We start from the raw sequence: 19,438 nt of genomic DNA on the forward strand, positions 1-19,438 counted from the left end.
TAACCAGCAAATAGACATTTGTCGGTATGGACACAGCCTCATGAACCCATGGACTCTGCATGTCAGCAATGGACTGTACAAGCTGTCGGAGGCTTGGTAACTGTACGGGGCATGTGCAGTTGGAGTGATATGGGACACCTGATACGTCTAGATACGACTCTCACAGGTGACACATACGTAAGCATTCTGTTTGGTCACCTGAATCTATTCATGTCCACTGTGCATTCTGACAGATTTGGGCAATTCCAGCAGGACAATGCGACACCCCACACGTCCAGAATTGCTACAGAGTGGCTGCAGGAACACTCTTATGAGTTTAAACTCTTCCGTTGGCCACCAAAATCCCAAGACATGAACATCATTGAGCATATCTGGGATGCCTTGCAACTCTCTGCTCAGAAGAGATCTCCATCCCCTCGTACACTTAGGACTTATGGAAAGCCCTGTAGGATTCATGGTGTCAGTTCCCTCCAGCACTACTTCATACATTAGTCGAGTCCATCACGAAAAACTCCCCCATCCGTATTTCACTGTTGGTATTACACATGGTGGCTGGTTGAGGTCGCGAGCCGTTCGCCAAACCCAAACAGCACCATCGGAGTGCCGCAGGGTATAGCATGATTCATCACTGTAAATCATTCCTTTCTCCTCATACATTGCCCATTGGCGTCGCTCTTTACACCAACTCAAGCGACCATTAGCACTGCATACAGAAATGTGTGGCTTACGAGACGCTGCTCATCCGTTGCGCCTCATTCTCTTTTAATTCGCTACGAATCGACATTGTTCTTGCTGGATTGCTTATAGCACTTTGGAACTCACGAGAGATTCCTTCCGCTGCTTTCACGTGATTATTTACAAACACCATCCACAATAATCGAAAGCTCCTTTCCACCATTGCATGAGGTCTTCCTTCGCGTTTACAATCACAACCACGGCACCAACAGTTGATTTAGGCAGGTTCAGAATGATCGAAATGAATCTGATGTATTTGTTGCTCAAGTGCCACCCAACGACTAGCTCGCGTTCGAAGTAACTCATCTGTCCTGACCTACGCATTCTGCTATTACTGCTGGCCTACTGACAACAGAATACCCCCTCCTCTCTCCGCCCCCTCCCCCCTACTCCATTATATACTGGCGAGTCCGCCTCTCCTGATATTTAGTGGCCAGTTACGCTTTACACGTGGAAGTGCGGATACTTATGGTCAAATAGTGCCTACAGGAAAATTAAAGAGACCTTTGGAGAAAGGAGAACCACTTGCATGAATATCAAGAGCACAGGTGGAAACCCAGTTCTAAGCAAATAAGGAAAAGCAGAAAGGTGGAAGGAGTATATAGAGTGTCTATACAAGGGCGATGTACTTCAGGAAAATATTATGGAAATGGAACAGGATGTAGATGAAGATGAAATGGGAGATAGGATACTGCGTGAAGAGTTTGACAAAGCACTGAAAGACCTAAGTCGAAACAAGGCCCCGGGAGTAGACAATATTCCATTAGGACTATTGACGGTCTTGGGAGAGCCAGTCCTGACAAAACTCTACCATCTGGTGAGCAAGATGTATGAGACAGGCGAAACACCCTCAGGCTTCAAGAAGAATATAATAATTCAAATCCCAAAGAAAGCAGGTGTTGACAGATGTAAAAATTACCGAATGATCAGTTTAATAAGTCACAGCTGCAAAGTACTAACACGAATTCTTTACAGACGAATGGAAAAATTGGTAGAAGCCGACCTCAGGGAAGATCAGTTTGGATTCCGTAGAAATGTTGGAACACGTGAGGCAATACTGACCTTACGACTTATCTTAGAAGAAAGATTAAGGAAAGGCAAACCTACGTTTCTAGCATTTGTAGACTTAGAGAGAGCTTTTGATTATGTTGACTGGAATACTCTCTTTCAAATTCTGAAGGTGGCAGGAGTAAAATACAAGGAGTGAAAAACTATTTACAATTTGTACAGAAACCAGATGGCAGTTATAAGAGTCGAGGGGCATGAAAGGGAAGCAGTGGTTGGGAAGGGAGTGAGACAGGCTTTTAGCCTCTCCCCGATGTTATTCAATCTGTATATTGAGCAAGCAGTAAAGGAAACAAAAGAAAAATTCGTAGTAGGTATTAAAATCCATGGAGAAGAAATAAAAACTTTGAGGTTCGCCGATGACATTGTAATTCTGTCAGAGACAGCAAAGGACTTGGAAGAGCAGTTGAACGGAATGGACAGTGTCTTGAAAGGAGGATATAAGATCAACATCAACAAAAGCAAAACGAGGATAATGGAATGTAGTCGAATTAAGTCCGGTGATGCTGAGGGAATTAGATTAGGAAATGAGACACTTAAAGTAGTAAAGGAGTTTTGCTATTTAGGGAGCAAAATAACTGATGATGGTCGAAGTAAAGAGGATATAAAATGTAGACTGGCAATGGCAAGGAAAGCGTTTCTGAAGAAGAGAAATTTGTTATCATCGAGTATAGGCTTAAGTGTCAGGAAGTCGTTTCTGAAAGTATTTGCATGGAGTGTAGCCATGTATGGAAGTGAAACATGGGCGATAAATAGTTTGGAAAAGAGGAGAACAGAAGCTTCCGAAATGTGGTGCTACAGAAGAATGCTGAAGATTAGCTGGGTAGATCACATAACTAATGAAGAGGAATAGAATTGGGGAGAAGAGGAGCTTGTGGCACAACTTACAAGAAGAAGGGACCGGTTGGTAGGACATGTTTTGAGGCATCACAAATTTAGCACTGGAGGGCAGCGTGGAGGGTAAAAATCGTAGAGGGAGACCAAGAGATGAATACACTAAGCATATTCAGAAGGATGTAGGTTGCAGTAGGTACTGAGAGATGAAGAAGCTTGCACAGGATAGAGTAGCATGGAGAGCTGCATCAAACCAGTCTCAGGAATGAAGACCACAACAACAATTAATAGTTGGATTTAATGATGTTTTAGCTTCATTGAATATGTATAATAACAAGTAAGGAAAATTAGCACAAGTGATAAGATAAGAAACTGAGGAGGTTCTCCGCAGAATCGGAGAGAAGGGGAACCTGTGGGAAAAATTGACAAAGAGAAGAGGCACCGAGGAGAAAGGTGTGCTGACCACACTCCCTTCCATACCGCCATGATGTCATTGATTGGGGATGACGTAGTGGTCGGTCGATCGCGACTGACGCATTTCGGGCCAGAACAGCGAAGCGTTTTTGGGTGCAAATGCTAATCTGAGATGAAGGGCTGTCAGGGGAGGGATTCTTGGAAGGCTGCATCAAAGCAAACTGATGATGCAAAAAGAAGATTATTATTAAAGTATTATTATTATTATTGTGTACTGTACCTGCCGCTGACGTCGACGAACTCCAGGGGGACCCTGAGCGCCTGCGCCATGGTCTGTAGCAGCAACACCTCCACCCCTGTCCATTTGTCCTGGCTGCACACAAGCCACCATTACCAGGAGCACCACTATAGCTAAGCGTTTAATAGCTGAAATCAGAGAGCATTAATGACAAGAAGCTAGCACTCACCACAAAAGACCTCGCCCTGATGCCATCGGCTTCCCATAGCTAGTCGTACTCATTTTGAGATAAGATGACACAGTGGATGAGACACCGAGTGTGCGGAAGTATAGAAGTTCAACAGAGTGTTCGATTTACTATCCTCATTTGTCGCGTCGCATGCACATAAAAATAGTATGTGTGAGAACACTCCCTGTGCATACCAGGTTGCATCGAAACTCAAGTCAACGAATTTCAGACATTACTAAATGGGAGAATCGGGAAGCAGGGCACAATAATTTTTTTTACCCCTGGTACTGCAGCCAGAATGTTGAAATTTCGGACGACATAGTTTGAAGTTTGAGCTACAGAGGATATATATGGTCCCATGATAATAATAATAATTATTATTATTGTTTTATATATTTCATGTGTAGCTCTAGCGAGAGAAGACTGAACTGCGAAACAAACATGGCGCCCGTGTTACTGTCGTCAGCTTGTGACGAGCAGCGAAGTGTAGTTCGATATTTGTGGGCAAAACGGCATAACCCGAGTGGAGTTCACAGAAACATGCGTGGCGTTTATGGGGATGACTGTATGGCCTGTAGCAATGTCTGCAGGTGGTCTACATTCTTCCAAGAGGGCCGTGTGGACCTCAGTGATTGCCGGCCGGGGTGGCCGTGCGGCTCTAGGCGCTACAATCTGGAGCCGTGCGACCGCTACGGTCGGAGGTTCGAGTCCTGCCTCGGGCATGGATGTGTGTGATGTCCTTAGGTTAGTTAGGTTTAATTAGTTCTAAGTTCTAGGCGACTGATGACCTCAGAAGTTAAGTCGCATAGTGCTCAGAGCCACTTGAACGATTTTTTGAACCTCAGTGATTCGCCACGCTCCGGGCGGCCGCTAACAGCTGCAACTCCGCAAAAAGTCGGAGCCATTGAGGCAGCAACTTCGAAAGAGCGGCTTCTGCAATTGCAATCCTTATCTCAGCAGTTCAACATTTCCTATGGTGCAGTGGACGCTACTGTTCATGCCACGTTGAAATTTCGTAAAGTTAGTGCTCGCTAGGTGCCTAAGAATCTGACAGAAAACTACAAGGGCCAGCGAACGATGGGAAGCTTGGATCACTTAACGCATTACGCCGCAGAAGGGCATAGCTTTCTGAAAGGATTGGTCTCTGGTGATAAGTCGTGGGCATACCATCACACGCCCAAAACCATGCAGGCCTCTGTCGAGTGGAAACATGCTGGTTCTGCTTACATAAAAAGTTCCAAATGCCAATCTGTTGGGAAAGTGCTTTTCATGGTGTTCTGGGATATGCATTATGTGTTATTGGTGGGCTTTGGTGAACACGGGACCACTGTGAATGCTGCAGCCCATGTTAAAACGTTGGTTGAATTTCTTCGTGCCCTTCGTGCCAAATGCCACAACATTAATGCCGAGCGTGTCAAACTTCTTCAAGAAAAAGCTGAAAATACCTAGAGTTAGGTGGGAGGTGCTCCAGCATCGATCATACAGTACAGACCTTGCACTGTCAGACTTCCATCTGTTGGGTCCCATGAAGAAATTCCTTTCTGGCCATCGCTTTGCGACAGATACGGAAGTGAAATCAGCAGTCCGCAGATGGCTGTACACCAACCAAACGACCTTCTACGGAAATGGCATTTTGAAACTGATACAACGTTGGGAGAAATGTTTTGAGAGGTTGGGGACTGTGTAGAAAAGGAGGTAAAAGTCGTAATTTCGTATGTTGTTTTTTTGTTACCCATTAAACTTTTTGGTAATAGCAGTATTGTGCTTTACTTTCCGGTCTTCCCTTGTGCATGACTATATCACCTCGAAAAAATTAAAATGCGTAATCATTTTTGTTTGTTTGCTGGTACATGTCTGTGGTACTGATACACACTGCATTCATCATGTCACAGGATCGTGCCATGCTACTTCAGGTGCCGAAGAAAAATGGCGGAACCCACTGGTATTGGAGGATCTTGCGATAATTTCTGAATATGAAGGGGAACAACGTGCAGCAATCCGTGCTGAGTTAGTGGAAGTATGCGGTAACATGCCCCCATCATATGACACTGGGGTTAGGTGGCGTGAGAGCTTCAAGCGTGATCAAAGAAGGTTGAATGGTGAAGAATGAAGTGGTAGAACATTTCTTTGCGAAGAACCGGGGATTACAAGAGAAGTGGAGACCCTGGTGCTCGAAGACCGACATATCACAATAGAGGCGATAATGGAAGAGATGTAAATCAGTTTGCAACATTATGGATGACATTTCGCACATGACAAAGCTCGCCTCTCGCTCCACGACAATGCAACAGCTCATTGTGCACAAGCGCAGGCACCCTTGATGCTTCTATGGGCTACCAAATTTGGCGCAACCCTCCGTATTCTTCTAGCGTGGCAACCAGGGACTTCTTCCTCTTTCTTCGGATGAACAAATCATTTGCAAGCATTTCCAGGGTGACGACGCAACAACTTTCGTGATGGAAAGTTTCCTCAACAACCAAAATATAGACTCCTGCAACCAAGATCATCTATCGTTGGGGAAAGTTTGTGGTTTGAAGGGTAAATACGCAGAGAAGGACTAACACCATCATAATCACCATTAAGTATCATGACTGCAGCTTGATTTATTCGGCAAGGTGATAACTGAACCTCTATGACCAGCCATTCTACATAATTTCACAGTCCTCTCTACAGTGCATAGTAAAGAGTACGTCGTGCCAATATTTGCGATTACCTGTCTGTTATTGCCCGTTTTTCGAGTGAGCGAGGGAAGAATGTCTGTATGCGTTTGTAAGCACCTCAGTCAGTCGTATCTTATTCTCGCGATCTCTGCGAGAAATACACAGTCTTTCTGAAATCCAGGTTATATGCATCTACCCCAGTATGGTCATACAAGAATTACTGTTTCGACCCTAGCAGCGCGTACCTAAATTACTTCGATGTCTACTACCATGCCCACTTTATAAAGATTCCGAACCCTACCACAATTCCCTGTAAGTATTCTTGTAAGTATTTTTCTTTACAGAAGCAGTACACAAAAAAACTTGTTTCCTGTGCGCATTTCTTGTGCATTTGACACGTTTCACGTCATAACGGTTTTTCCGTGCTATTGATCAGTGGAACACGTAGCTAACTAAGTAACTTTCCCAGAACCCCTCCAACAGTTCTAGGTGTTCCATCCGTATTCGATAATACTGATCTTACGTGGTCATCCCATTTCACATACAATTTGTTTTCATATTTTAAGACGAAAAAGTACACTGGTGAGATGCCAGTCCAAAAAACTGATCCCGCACGAAAATTTGGGCCAAACTTGTCACTGTATGCAGTTATGATCTTCGATACGAACTACATTCAAACATCGCCAGCGCCGGCTGTTTGTCACTCGTTCCATTTCATTGCGGCCGCCTAACGCTCGAGTGCAAAGTACTGTAAGTGGAGGAAGTATAGCGGTCCTCACATGCTCAATAATATTGTCAAACTGTCAATATCTTGACGGTCTGAGGGCGCGTATTCACGTATTGTCAATACTAGAAATACTGACGAGCAGTATAGATAGGCCTCAATGTACAGCTTCAGTATTGTCAATACATACTGAACGTATAAGATCAAATAACTGACAGTTTGACAATGTTCCCCTCTGAGATGTTCACAGACTTGAGGAACCAGCCACGCGGCGTTAGCGTGCACTGTTTATTTTTTCAATTCGCTGTTGTGTGTGTCACATCTGTTGCAATTTTTTAGGAGTCTTTTAACACAAAATAATTTTAATTCGCCAGTGCAATGGTAATCATTGTATATGCCACTTAAGAAATGTTAACGGAGAATTCCCTATGACATTCATTATTACATTAATTTGAAAACATAGTATAGATTCATGTATTACATAGCAGTTTGGAAAAACGCTCTCGTTTTGAGAAATACGTCATATATCTGCAATGATTACTAATAAGAGGTCTGCGAAATGCACGTCAATTTAACCAAACTATTACAAAGCGCAGTATATTACCTTTATTGTCCGCACAGATCCTTGCCAGGCAGATATAATTGCTTTACAGATTTCCATAGAATTTTACTACTTGTGCTTGCTGATGTAACAGAACTAAACTTCGACGGTTAGTATGACCTGCCTGTCGCCATCATCTCGAAATTACTCCTAATCTCTCGTCGACTGTGACTACCTCCCTCATTAACGTATTCTGCTTCTCTATTTTACCTCGCATCATCACTGATAACTTGTCGTACGACGCGGGATTCATCGGAAAATAATTTATGAAGTCTTTCGGATCCGTGGTTCTGAGTCCAGTCAGTAAATTATTGTGTGATCAGTCTCTCCTTTTTCCAACTATTCTCCGAACCATGTCCTGTTTTTCTTTGTTTTCTGTTCCGTGCATTTTATAGATAATATAATTGCAGCACACGCATTGTTTTGGGTGTTCGACACCTTAATCTTGTAAAATCGCGTTGTCTATTGACAGTTTTTATCAATGTTATTGAAAGTGTGAGGTCGCTTCAATATGTTGGTTCAAATGGTTCTGAGCGCTGTGGGACTTAACACCTGAGGTCATCAGTCCCCTAGAACTTAGAACTACTTAAACCTAACTAACCTAAGGACATCACACACATCCATGCCTGGGCAGGATTCGAACCTGCGACCGTAGCAGTCGCGCGGTTCCGGACTGAAGCGCCTAGAACCGATCGGCCACCGCGGCCGGCTCAATGTGTTGAAGGTTTGACAAACTAATATTGTCAATAAATATTGAATGTGTTGAGCCCCTTAAGGGATTTGTGCTCAAAGTGTCGGTGAACCAAGAAATCGTAGTACTTTGTTTGTTGTCTGAAATCGTGCCGTTTCCAACCTAAAGGTGATGCCAGAGACCCCTTTGCTTTGAACACTTTTATGTTCCGATTCAGAAATACTGTGTAAATTAATCAGTGCGACGTTAAATAAATAGCGCAGCATTGTTTAATTATTAACATCGACATTGTGCATTTTACTTTATTTTATTGTGATGAAAAGCTGACACTGGTAAGGAAAAGGTTCAGCGTGACTGGCATGATTAAATTCTAAATCGAAAATCTTCAACTTCACTTCACAATAATTCTTCAGTTGCTCATTTTTATTCATTCTGATTTTCAGGAATAATATGACATTGACACATTACGTACTCTTCCCGCCTAAAAAAACGCGTTCTCGAACTAGGTTTCGCCGGCCGGTGTGGCCGTGCGGCTCTAGGCGCTTCAGTCTGGAACCGCGTGACCGCTACTGTCGCAGGTTCGAATTCTAACTCGGGCATGGATGTGTGTGATGTCCTTAGGTTAGTTAGGTTTAAGTAGTTCTAAGTTCTAGGGGACTGATGACCACAGAAGTTAAGTCCCATAGTGCTCAGAGCCATTTGAACAATTTTTTTGAACAAGGTTTCAAAACAAAATTTGCAGACGTCACCTCCTCCTCTCTCATCTTCCCTCGCCATCAACACCCCTTGAATAGGAGGGTCCTGGTTGCCACTCCACTGCACAGTACTTGGCGCTCGGGCGTTAGGTGGTTGCAGAAGGGCGGAGCGAGTGACAAACAACAGGAGCGCAAAGTTTAAAAGCTGTGCTTTCAGAATTTCACAACAGCGCACCATCAGAATTATGGGCGAAATGTTCGCGCGGGATCGACTGCTTGGGCTGATATCTTGCTAGTGTGCTTTTTCTCCCCGTAAAATACGAGTCCAAGTTGGTGGTGTTTCCTTGTTAGTACTACGCCTTTATACGGCTTATGTGATGTGACACCTTAGCGTGGCAACACATGAACACAGCGGCTTGCTATAATGTGGGTAAGATTGCCCAGAGTGGCTTTCCGAAACGTCCTCCATTTCTCGACAAATGCACTCCAAAGGTCAACAGACATCTACGGTGCTAGACTTAACACTTTGCATTGTCCATCCGTGGTCGTTCACATGTAAGTCCGAGGAAAGACATGGTTACTCTAGTAGGGTGAAGGGCACATGGTTGGTTCAAATGGCTCTGAGCACTATGGGACTTAACTGCTGAGGTCACCAGTCCCCTAGAACAGGGGCGGGCAGGAATCCAGCACATGTGCGGTGCACTTGCACGCGTGCGGTTAACAGGTGTTCCGCGTGCACACAGGGGCAAGCTGGCCACCCGCTTATCTCCCATCCCCACCATACCTTCTGACCGCACCTTCCTCTGTAATGCGTTTTGTTTCCTAGCTTGCTTTATTGAGTGTATGAATAAGGTTAGTAGGAGTGCTTGAAAGAAATCATGGTTTGAAAGAGTACCTATTACCTACGATACGTTTTATTTAATTATCACAGGTGGAGTTTACAAAACGTTTAATATCTGGAACAAAATTTCTACATACAGACAAACACAAACAGTTACGTAAATTTTCATCACTGATGTTTGCTCTTAACCGATACTTATTAATTCAGCAAATGGTTTTCCAGCTCTCGCTATATTAAGCGCAGTCTTATAACTTGCGCATACCGCTGGGCTATTATTGTTGTCGTCCTGAAAACTTGAAAACAGTGCTCCATAAAATGTTAGATCAGTTAGATGAGAGACATGACGAGAGAAAGTCGCAGATCTCTCGTGACAACAGCAACTACGACAAATTCAAATGGCTCTGAGCACTATGGGACTTAACTGCTGTGGTCATCAGTCCCCTAGAACTTAGAACTACTTAAACCTAACTAACCTAAGGACATCACACACATCCATGCCCGAGGCAGGATTCGGACCTGCGACCATAGCGGTCGCGTGGTTCCAGACTGTAGTGCCTAGAACCGCTCGGTCACTCCGGCCGGACAACTACGACAGATTCGTCTGGTATCGTCAGATCGCTCTTCTTAAGCTCAGTCAATTCCCCATCCGCTCAGAATCCGACAATAAATTGCACTCGTCCTTGTGAAATTTATTATAATGGCCTTCAATACTAAACTTCCGCTGACCAGCGAGAATACTGCCACATATTAAACATTTCGAATTGTCACGTTTTTGCACAAAGAAAAAATGATTCTCCCATTACTTTTTAAAAGATAGCAAATCTCCACTTCTCCGTTTCTTGAAATACAACGTTCACTGTATAGTGCTCGCTTCACATCAACGTCCGCAGCTTAGCCTGGCACTACACTGCCGCAACCTGCCGGCTGTCGCCACAGCCCCGGTCGACGCCTGCACGCGAGCAGCACACGTGCAGCGCTGTGCGCTCATGAGCCGCGTGCAACGTTTGCCCGCCCCTGCCCTAGAACTTAGAACTACTTAATCCTAACCAACCTAAGACGTCACACACATCCACGCCCCAGGCAGGATTCGAACCTGTTACCGTAGCGGTCGCGCGATTCCAGACTGTAGCGCCTAGAACCGCTCGGCCACCCCGGCCGGCAAGTGCCCATGGCAGATACTCGTCCATTAGTGTGATCATACGAAATCTAGCTCATATACAACACGAAAGAGACGCACATGACATTGCGAGATGTCATACCTATAAAACTCAAGCATCTAAGTGGAAAGCACGTGCTGTGTTGTATGTTCTCCTAAGGCTGTTCTAATGAACTGCCGCTTCAGTGACATGGTAACCGACTAAGGAAGTGTCGGCGTTAGTGTTTGTGTGCAACACATTGTTCCGCTTCAGATGGCTGTTGGTCCACTACAGGAAATAAATAAGTAGCCCTAAGGTTGGTTCCGCAGTTTGTATCTCGCCACTGGAGCCTAAGTTACCCTAATATCCAGTTCTAAGTGTTCTCTCGCTTTCTGGAGCTGACCTCGATCTGGAACTCGGAGTGCATGTGTTGTTGTTTAACAGGTTTTGGCTTTGTGCAACAATACTGATTTGAATTCACGCTATTTGCAGTAGTGAAGTTCCCTCTCTTCTGTGTTTTCGGCCATCGACTTGTCGTCGATCTTGGCATCTATATACTTTGTGGTTCGCGACTGTGAGTCGCCTAATTCGCCTGAGGCTGAGAGTTGACAAGGTCTGACAGTTCCTGCCTTCAGCCAAAGAGATCATCGGTGGAACGGGATTTTTGTTTGGCCAGAGCAGGACGGCGAGAACAAAAGGATGGTAAGGGGGGGGGGGGGTGGAGGGAGGAGGGGTGCATCATGCAGCGGCCTGGAAATTCCAGGAAGGGTTCTGCCCACCACGCCGGCTACGGGAGCGTGGCCGATTGCCAAGATGTCTCCTTCTAGTGACAAAAACATTGCTTGCCAATATTACACAGGAATAGGAAAATACTAAATTTCAACCCAATGGGCCAGCATAAGAAACGAGAATATCTAACAGGTCCTCTCGACACTGTGCGAATTGTAAAACTGTGATGCAGATTTCTATGAAAACAGTAAATGTCTCAAGGATGTCAGAGGAGAATAACACCTGCCCTTAGCGCTAGGATTTCACCCGGAACAAGTCCCACCCATCACCCCCCTCCACGCCTATTCATAGTGTAAGGCCCTCCCCTAAACAGCCGCCAGTTCCACAAACTGGAAGCCTACATCAGAGTTGTTATCGTCACAGTCCAACACATGTTACTCTGTGATGAAATTCAGTAATGATAAGAAATGTAAATTTTCTGGATGGTAATATAATATGAACGAGCATTATTAGAGAAATAAAAATATCTATAGAGAACTGAAAGGATCGCCAGCAATAGAAAACAACAAATAACGTGATGTTATTTAAGGGCAATAACGACAAATTTTCAATAACTAATTCACTTATTATAATACGTTTATTTGAGGGTAACAGCAGAGCAAACATACAATGCGAAAACAATGGTCTTGAATCTGTCATGTCGGTAGTAAAGCCACGAATGCGGTCGAGTAGTTGTCTAAAATCAACGTTATATAGAAATAAGTCAAAGTCGTTTTGTTTATGTAGGCCCTCATAGTAGCTCACGAAAATCAAAGAATATAAGAATGCCATAAAGTAGAAATGCCTAATGAAAACAGTAAGGTATTTTCCTATATGACATATTTCGTTAGGATTTGCCCTTCCATAATCCGATGAGACCGATGACCTCGCTGTTTGGTCTCCTCCCCAAAACAACCCTACCCCTGAGTTCTCGTATTTAAATAATTCAGTGCTAAATTGTTTGCTGTGGAAGTACCTGGCACAGCTGAGGCCAATTGTGTACGTTTTTTGTAACCTGTCTTTTAACTGTCTGGTAAAATTTAAGACCTAGCCAGATATTAATTTAACATTCACTCTAAGTGCAGCCGAACGCGGTAAACCACGTGGGTCAACTGAAACGATGCCCAGGCGCCGAACAAAGACCAGGAAAACCGGGGGTGAGTGGGCGGGACTGGTTTCGGGTGAAATCCTAGCGCTAACGATTCCTCCAAAAAGAACTTTCTGCTGAACAAACACATCAGCTTCCACACTAAGAAAAAAATTGTAAATACGCTTGTATAGAGTGTCCTTATTACGGTTGTGAAACCTGAACGTTAGCAAAAGAAAAAAGCTCACCTCGAAGCTGAGAGGAGAATTACAAGTACTAGCTGAACTAACAGAAAAACGAATTAAATGGAAAAATTTTTGGTGAGTTCAATCGGACCAAACTGCTGAAGCCATCGGTTCCTACACTACTTGATCTAACTTCAACTAACTTACGCTACGGACAACACACACACCCATGCCCGAGGGAGGACTCGAACCTCCAATGGGGGGAGCCGCGCGAACCGTGGCAAGGCGCCACAGAACGCACAGCTACCTCCCGTGCGGCGAATGAAATGGTTGTACAAGAAACAGGAGAAAAGAAAATCTTATTCGACACTTGTTTACACACGATATTCTTTTACAAAGCACTGTCAAAGGTAAGATCTAAGACAACTGCGGAAGAGAGGAAGCTGTGGCTGCAGAAAGAAGACTTAGCCTTTTGAAACGAGAGAAAGAAATATTTTTATTAGCAGTCATGACATCAACACTTTCAGCTACGCTACTGTGAAATCAAAACTACTAAAGTAATAAACAATGCGTCAAACAGGAGCTGAAGTACACCTTAAACATGATATTGTTCATAGATGTTGTTCAACAGCTGCAGAATATTTCAACAAAGATAAAAACTCAGTTGTCAGCTGCACGAGGTAATCTTTATTTGGTCCACTTTACCGATTTCGACGTTTTAAACTGTCATCCCCAGAAGTGAAAGTGGCTCAAATCATTGGAAAGCCAACGTCAAAATAAGAATCGGACGGTAGTGTATACAAAGGATTGAAAAAAGTACATACATAAAGCAAGTATGTTAAAAACAAAGGTAAGACTGAATGGCAGAAGTAAAATGGGTTTGTTAAAACAAATGTAAAGTAATTAAGCATAAGAGCCACAAGATACCTTTGATGCAGAATCGGAAAATAGAGTCACATCGCTAAAAGTATACGTGCGATGAGTACTTAACAATTAACTGTCAAATCTAACAATATACATAGTATATGCGACGACAGTCAGTCAACAGTGTACAACAAACTGAAAGAACTTCTGCGACAGCTGGAGCGCAAGTATGCACCTTATAGAAACCACATAAAGTTAGTAACAAAAGACAATAAACCATGGACCAAGTGTTAACCAAACACACATATAAAAAATAACATCATTACTACGCAAGGCGAAATAAGCAAAGGAAGGTTGTTCAAATTTTATTATCAATTTATGGTGGCGCCATGGGCCGCTGGAACAGCGGCGATAGTGGAACTGTTCAGTATCCAGCAGACGAGACCGTCCGCTGGACGCACGTTACCAGCAAACGCAAGCAAGCGAGTTGCAGGCGGGCTTCGATAGCAGAACTGAACTGCAGCGTTTTCAAATTCAAATGGTTAAAATGGCTCTGAGCACTATGGGACTTAACTTCTGAGGTCATCAGTCCCCTAGAACTTAGAACTAGTTAAACCTAACTAACCTAAGCACATCATACACATCCATGCTCGAGGCAGGATTCGAACCTGCGACCGTAGCGGTCACTCGGTTCCATACTGAAGCGCCTATAACCGCACGGCCACACCTGCCGGCAGGTTGTAGGTCTCTCATTACGTATAAAAAGCAGATCAGTAACGTTATTAGTGGTGATCGCCACATAGAGGTTGTATTTTCATAATAACTTGCCAATCGGAAATGGCTTGCCCCCATGAAAGACACTGTAAAATATTTTTCCCTAGTGTCACCATCTTTTATCTTAATAAAGATGAATTAGCATGCTTACAAATTTTAGCCTTATATAGTTTTTGCATAAGACTAGCCGGATACCTATTGTTGACAGCGCTGTACTTAAGGTCGTTAAGCTCTGTGTCAACAGCGGAGTAAGAGGGACGTCAGTCATGCGGTCAATCATACCACGAGTTGAAATTGCATCTGGTAGACGCAAAATTAGTTTCTGCATCCATACGAAATCTACTATCACAGATAACATCATCCACGTTTCTTTCAGTCACCCTTTCAGGCACAAATTATCTATTTTTCATGCTGTGGGTGCCCGTATATGTCAGGTTCTTCTTAGTCCCTCTGCTGCCGCCGCAGAGCTCAACAACCGTTAAGTACACTGCTGTCAACAACGGGTATCCGGCTAGTCTTGCGTAAAATCTATGTAAGGCTAAAACTAGTAAGCACACCAATTCTTTTTTATGAAATGATAATTAAATCAAGATCCTAAGATGCCGACAGGCGTTGATATACATCAACGAAGACAGTTTAAAATGTTTGCCCCGACCAGGACTCGAATCCGGGATCTCCTGCTTACATGGCAGATGTTCTACCCATATTTTTTTTTTTCTTTTTCATTCTGGTCGGTAATGTTCGTTGAGTTTGGTTTGTGCGGACGTCACAGGGCATCCGTTCAAGTTGATCGTTGATTCTTTTACTCAGTTTTTTTTTATTTTTATTTTATTTTTTTTATTACAGGGGGCTGAACACGCTAAGGTACCGTGACGGCTCTATCTGAGCCACCGAGGGCACAGAGGATAGTGCGACTGCAGGGATTTATCCCCAGCACGCTCCCCGTGAGACCCACATTCCCAGCGTAATTTCCACTCACTACATTCGTAGTGCCCTGCCTATTACACACATTACTCGCGGCAGACAATTCTACCAAGTCCTGTAAGAGTTCGGGCAACGCGTGTGCATCTAGTACAGAAGAAGAAGGTCAATGGCCGGTTAGCCTTAACTATACAAGGACGGTATCTGCTCCTTCGGACATGTCCGAAAAAACAGATACCATCTTCATGTAATTCTTTTTTACGTAATAAAGATGGTGTCACTGGGAAGAAATATTTTTAAATTCCTTTCATAGGGAACATGCCATATGGGATTGCCAAGCCGGTAAGAAAATATTACCTGAATGTGGCGTTTACTACTAATAGTGTCACTAAACTGGTTTTTATACATAACGAGACTCCTGGAACCGACAAACCTCTCAAATCTGGAATATATAAATTTCAGTGCATTTTGTGCCAGGCTTTGATATAGGACAAACTAGGAGGGCTTTTAAAACCCGTTTTTGCGAATGCTTACTCAACGAAGATGATGAGAATTCTTATATAAGTATACTTTCGCTCAATATCTTCAGATTGAAAAACACTCTGTGGTGGCCCTATCTTGGTGACTTTGCTTCTTTGGACTGCTTTGTTTCAGTGTTATCTTTCGGTGCGTAACATGTTCAACTGCCATATTTGTTATATACGAGTTATTAATAAATGTGTATTGAATACTTAGTGTGTGTTATCTCTGAACTAATCCTACGTGATAACCACAACTCTTATCCCTGCCATCTTTACTCGATGTGGAAATTTTGCATTTAGTCGACACACGATACAAAATTAATCTCTTATAAACATTCCCGCCGTAACTCTAAGGATTTGCTGAATGATCAACTCACACTGAAAAGTAAAATGTTTTTGATTGTTTAGCTTCTCTGTTAAATGATTTTCACCGAGGGCACAGAGGATAGTGCGACTGCAGGGATTTATCCCTTGCACGCTCCCCGTGAGACCCTCATTCCCAACTTAATGTCCACACACTACATTCGTAGTGCCCCTGTCCATTACACTCATTACTTACTTCATAGTCGAACACATGTTGTATCTGATTACACATTCGAAACTGACTTGCTCACAGTGTTAAAGTAATTCTAGTTTTTCATTTCTGTCCCGAATGTATTAATGGCATTCATGTAACAGATTTTTTGTTTATTACTTTTTGGCGGCGTCTTCTAGGTGTGCCACGAGATACTACTCATTTTTAATGTGTTGCTGTCACATGGTGACCTGTTAAAACGCCTACCAAGGTTTATCAACTCCCACTCGCGTTACTTAGCATCTAGATAAGCTACAGGCACAGTACCACAGAGCAAGTCATCTAGTAAACACGCTCTGGGGTCCCTCGCAAGCCTTCGAGTCGGTCAAGGTCCGTAAAAAAAGTCGGTGGCGTCCTCTTCCTGCTATCGGGACCTCACTTGCTTGTGTTTCCTGTTAACGTGCGTCCAGCGGACGGCCTCGTCTCCAGGACACTGAAACAGATTCACGTTTCGCCGCTGTTCCAGCGGCCGTGGTCCCACCATAAATTGATAATAAAATTTGAACTGTTTACTTTCCTTTGCTTATTTCGCTTTAAGTAATAATGATGTTATTTTTTGTACGTGTGTTTGGTCCATGGTTTATTGTCTTTTGTTAATGAATTTGTAACGTTTTTATAAGGTCTACTGCATACTTGCGCTTTAACTGTCGCCGAGTCTATTGCAGTTCATTGTACACTAGCGCTCCCAGTTTATATGTAAGTGTGTTCAACGCCCTTTGTGTCATATGTACGAAGTCTGTTTAAAAAATTCCAGAACATTCATAATATCGCGCCATTGGTGTGTTAGAGCGAAATGCAGTTGGCGTCCCTGCACACGGCTGCATTTAATGTGTAACTGCCGGGAGTTTCATTGTTGTATGTCTGTTGATTATTGTTCAGTGCTTTATTGAGTAGAACGCGTCACACACCTTGCAAATTTCGAGATGGCAGTGTTAGAGCAACAACACATCTGCATTAAATTTTGCCTGAAACTCAAGGAAACCTTTACAGAGACACACTAAATGATGTCGGAAGTTTACGGTGGTAAGTGTTTGAATTTTACTTGTTGTTACAAAAGGTTCGCAAGGATTAAAAATGGCCGACGGAAGTTAAAGATGACCCTTGTTCAGGACGCCCTTCGACGTCTACCGATGATGCTAATGCCAGGAACGTCAACGAAATTGTATGTACCAATCGAAGACTGGCTGCCGAGAGATTGCAGAAGAATGTAGCATTTCAACTGGATCGTATCATGAAATCCTGACACGGCATCTTGGAATGCATAGTGTTGCCGCCAATTCAGTCCCTCGGCTTATGATTCAAGACCAGAAAGACCTTTGCCTCGCGATCTGTGAATAGCTTTTGGACCGTGCAAATGAGAACCAGATGTTCCTCTAAACAATCAAAACTGATGATGAGACGTGTGTCTGCATTTCTGATGTCGAGTCCAGGGTTCAGTCTTCACAATGGGTCGGAGACGTTCTGCAAAACCAAAGAAGTTCGTCAGGTCAGTTAAAATGTCAAGCCATGCTGACAGTTGTCTTTGACTTTGAAGGATTAGTTCACTACGAATTCGTGCCGCAAGGGCGAAGTGTTAATCGACGGTACTATTGGGACGTGTTGTGATGCCTGCGAGGAAATGTGAGAACGAAACTGCCTGAAATGAGACGAGACAATTCAAGGCTCTTGCATCAAATGCATCCGCACATTCATCCCTGTTGGTGAATAACTATTGCACAAAAAATGAACTGTGCTGCCTTATCTTCTGTACTCTCCAGACCTGGCCCCTGCGGACTTTTTATTATTTCCAAAGTTGAAAATTCCGTTGGAAGAGCGAAGATTTGCAACAATAGACGAAATAAAAGAAAATTTGCAGACGGCACTTCGCGCGATCCAGCAAGAGGTGTATCAAGACTGCTCCTGGAAGTGGAAACGGCGTTGGGAGCGGTGTATCAATTGTGGAGTAGAGTATTTGGAAGGAGACCATGCACAATAAACAAAAGGTAAGCGTAGAACAATTTTGTGGACAAAGTTCCGGAATTTTTTGAACAGACCTCGTATGTTGGTTGACTGTCGTCGCACATACTACAGTATGTACGATGTGAGATTTGACAGTTGTTTGATGCTCATTGCACATAATATATATTTTTAGAGAAGTCAGTCTACTTTGTTGATTCTGTAGCAGAGGTATATTGTGGCTCTTAAGCTTAACTATTTTACAGTTGGTTTAACAAATCCATTTTACTTCTGCTGTTCAATCTTTGTACTTTTCTTTTAGCATGCTTGTTTTGTATATGTATCTTTTGCCAGTCCTTTGTAGGACACTACTGCCCGATTACTATTTTGACGTTGGCTTACCAATGATTTGAGAGACTTTCACTTCTGGGGATGACAGTTTAAAGAGTCGAAACCGGTAAAGTTGACCAAATAAAGGTTATCTCGTGCAGCTGATGACTGAGTTTTTGTCTTTGTTGCAATATTCTGCAGTTGCTGAACAACAACTATGAACAAAATCATGTTTACGGTGTACTTCAGCTCATGTTTGATGCGTTGTTTACTATTTTACTTGCTTTGGTTTCACAGTAGCGTAAAGTTTGTTGTAATGACTGCTAATAAAAATCTTTCTTTCTCTTGTTTCAAAAGACTAAGTTTTATTTCTGCAGCCGCAGCTTCCTGTCTTCCGCAGTTGTCTTCAATCTTGTCTTCGACAATGCTTTGCGAAAGAGTATCAATCGTAAATAAGTGTCGAATGACTTTTCTCTCTCCTGTTTCTTGTAAAACATTTAATTCGTTTTTCTGTTAGTTCAGCTAGTACTTGTAATTCTCCTCCAAAACTACCATTTCGCAGCTTCGAGGTGAGCTTTCTCTTGCTTTGCTAATGTTCAGGTTTCGCAATTGTAAA

General features: G+C 43.3%; 1 protein-coding gene across 1 annotated transcript in view; it reads right to left on the reverse strand.

The window, feature by feature from the left end:
* Positions 1–19,438, reverse strand: part of LOC124575455 (ionotropic receptor 21a) — a 185,340-nt gene that overhangs the window by 94,984 nt on the left and 70,918 nt on the right. Inside the window, exon 4 of the mRNA XM_047131196.1 lies at positions 3,329–3,421. Within this exon, the coding sequence (XP_046987152.1) occupies positions 3,329–3,421 (93 nt within the window). The remainder of the gene's footprint in view (positions 1–3,328; positions 3,422–19,438) is intronic.

This window comes from Schistocerca americana, chromosome 1 (genome assembly GCF_021461395.2).
Source record: "Schistocerca americana isolate TAMUIC-IGC-003095 chromosome 1, iqSchAmer2.1, whole genome shotgun sequence".
In the NCBI taxonomy this organism is placed as follows: Eukaryota; Metazoa; Arthropoda; class Insecta; order Orthoptera; family Acrididae; genus Schistocerca; species Schistocerca americana.